This window comes from Aristolochia californica, unplaced genomic scaffold (assembly GCF_029961685.1).
Source record: "Aristolochia californica isolate CCGP_79_NKW_82.1479 unplaced genomic scaffold, dmAriCali1.0.hap1 SCAF_8, whole genome shotgun sequence".
Lineage (NCBI taxonomy): Eukaryota > Viridiplantae > Streptophyta > Magnoliopsida > Piperales > Aristolochiaceae > Aristolochia > Aristolochia californica.
In genome coordinates this window covers 16844427-16847136 of record NW_027182279.1, presented here as the reverse complement: position 1 = coordinate 16847136, position 2710 = coordinate 16844427, and the positions used below count along the sequence as shown (strand labels likewise).

Sequence of the window (2710 nt, the reverse complement as noted above, 5' to 3'; positions counted from 1 at the left end):
CTTCATAGCCTGCCAATAGAAATCCGCTCGAATGTGATGCAATGTTTTCTGGATGCCTTCATGAGTGTTGTCATGGTATGCAGAGATGATGGCTGAAACAAAAATTTGTAATAAATAAGAGAATCCTGAATGGTCCATCTAGAGTCCATGGTCCCCTCTATAAATTTCTTGTGCATATCGAGAAGAACCGAATTGCTGGCATTTTCCTCCTTGACCAAGTCTAAAAGAATAAAACGAGGTTGGTTGATAGCATATAGAAGCGGCAGAGTCTCCAAACGTCGTGATAAGGCATGGGCTGCCTTGTTTAACCTGTTTGCACGGTATTCCATAGTAAAGTCGAATCCCATCAATTTACAAATCCATTGTTGTTGAGGAGAAGTCATGAGTCACTGCTCCAGCAAATATTTAAGGTTGTAATGATCAGTACGAATAAGAAATGCGCAACCCCATAATGACGGGCACCAATGTTGGATAGCTTTGGCCGACCCGATTAACTCGTGTTCATATACTGGCAATTTGTGTGTCGTACTGCCAGCTATCAGCTGAAATATGCAATAGGGTGAAAGTGCTACTGTAGAACGGCCCAATGCCCCCACCTGATGCGTCACACTCAACCTCAAATAAATCTTCAAAATTGGGAAGTTGCAAAACTGGTGCAGATGCAAGAGCTAATTTGAGATCTGAGAAGGACTGTGTGGCTTGATCATTCCAAATAAAGGAATTTTTCATGAGGAGATTTGTCAATGGTGCTGTTATCGGTCCATAGTTTATGATAAATTTCCTATAATATTCTGCCAATCCCAAAAACCCTCTAAAAGCAGAGGTATTCATAGGTTGCGGCCAATCGGCAATAAATTAAATTTTCTCCGAATCAACTGTGACCCCATCATGGGAAATAATATGGCCGAGATAGCCACATGTGATGTCACAAATGAGCATTTCTATTTCTTTATATATAATTGATGGGCATGTAACAATTGAAATACCAATCTTAAATGCTCTAAATGTTGATGCCCGAACTGGCTGTAAATGAGTATGTCATCAAAGAAAACAAGTACAAATTTGCAAAGATAGTTGCAAAATACCTCATTAACGCCTAGAATGTGGATGGGGCGTTGGATAACCCAAATGGCATGACCACAAATTCAAAGTAGACATGATGAGTGTGAAAGGACATTTTCTCGATGTCGTCTAGATGCATACGAACCTGATGATATCCAAAGCGCAAGTCCAATTAGGTGAATATATATGACCCGTGCAATTCATCTAAAAGCTCCTCCACCATAAGAATAGGGAACTTATCTTTCACATTTTGGGCATTCAAATCCCAATAATCGACACAAAATCGCCATGTACCATCATGTTTCTTAACGAGGAGGACTAGTGACAAAAATGGTGAACGACTGCTACAAATAAGGCCTTGTTGTAGCATGGTTTGGCATTGTCTTTAAATTTCATCTTTTTGTAGGTATGGGTACCGATAAGGTCAAACAATCACCATTTTTGAGCCCTATTTTAAACATATCCAATGGTCACAATGCCTCAAGGGAGGCACCCTAGAGGGCTCTTGTAACAAGTCCGAGAACTCATCCAGGAGATGTTCTATATTATTGTCCGCATTGTCCTGTGTGTGAATCGTATGAATGTGATGTGGCTTGTCCACGTGACTGCCCTATAATAGTACTTGTTGTCCGCCCGTTTCAAAACTCATAGTAAAATCCCATAAAATAGGGCCTAATTTGTGCAGCCATTTAATACCCAATACCATATCATACCCAGATAGAAGTATGACAAAAAAAATTGAATGAAAGAAAGTCGTACCGATTGAGAATTTTACTTTTTTACTGATGTCGTAGCTAGGAACTTTTTCTCCGTTGGCAACCGAAATTGTTGTTGTTGAGTGTGGAAGTATTTTTAGTTGAAGGTGTTGGGCAGCGGTCCAATGGAAAAAATTATGTGTACTTCCCGAATCCAGAAGGTTGACAAGGTCTTGGTCCATCACCCGAGTGCGGACTTGCATAGTTTTGGTGGATTTCTGTCCTATAATGGCATGCAAAGAGATTTCTGGTGGATCCTCCTCAGTAGAATCATCAAGCTATTGTGGTTTTGTGATTTCATCAACCTCTAACCATAACAAACATTTATATTGATGGCCTGCCCTGTATGTTTCATCACAGTTGTAACATAAGTTCTTTGCCCTGCGCTTAGCCATCTCCACACTCGTTAATTTTTTAATATACTGGGCGGGCGGGTTGCTAGGCCTTGTATCTGCTACAGGAGTAATACTGGGATGATTTCTGACCTGTTGCCCTGCTGGAGAAGCTATCTGAGGGTTAGTGTTTCACCTCCCTTGCCAGTTATTGGAAGGGTTCCGGTCCCTTTGCCAAGCTGGTCTCTTGTTTTGAACTTTTTGTCGAAGTTCCAGTGCACGAGCTAGATTCATTGCTCGAGCTAAGTCAGCAGGTGCGTGGAGCTCCACCTCTAACCTTAATGACTCAGTAAGGCCTGGTGTAAATAAATTGACTTGCTGGTATACGCGAACCATCTGAATGGCTCATGCCAATTTTTCTTGGAATTGTTTTTGATATAGCTCCACTGGGCCAGTTTGTTGTAATAGCACTAGATCCCCCAAGGTGTTACTGTGGGCTGGAGGACGTAACCGGATAGTGCATAACTCCTTAAACTCTTCCCAATCCAGCACCAATATATT

General features: G+C 41.4%; 1 protein-coding gene across 1 annotated transcript; it reads right to left on the bottom strand.

The window, feature by feature from the left end:
* Window positions 1-351: 351 nt before the first annotated feature.
* LOC137938321 (uncharacterized mitochondrial protein AtMg00860-like) lies at window positions 352-831 on the bottom strand. The gene is made up of 2 exons (XM_068783300.1): window positions 510-831; window positions 352-389 (listed from the first exon to the last, which is right to left on the bottom strand). The coding sequence occupies exons 1-2, from the start codon at window positions 829-831 to the stop codon at window positions 352-354; spliced, it is 360 nt and encodes a 119-aa protein (XP_068639401.1).
* Between the last annotated feature and the right edge of the window lie 1879 nt (window positions 832-2710).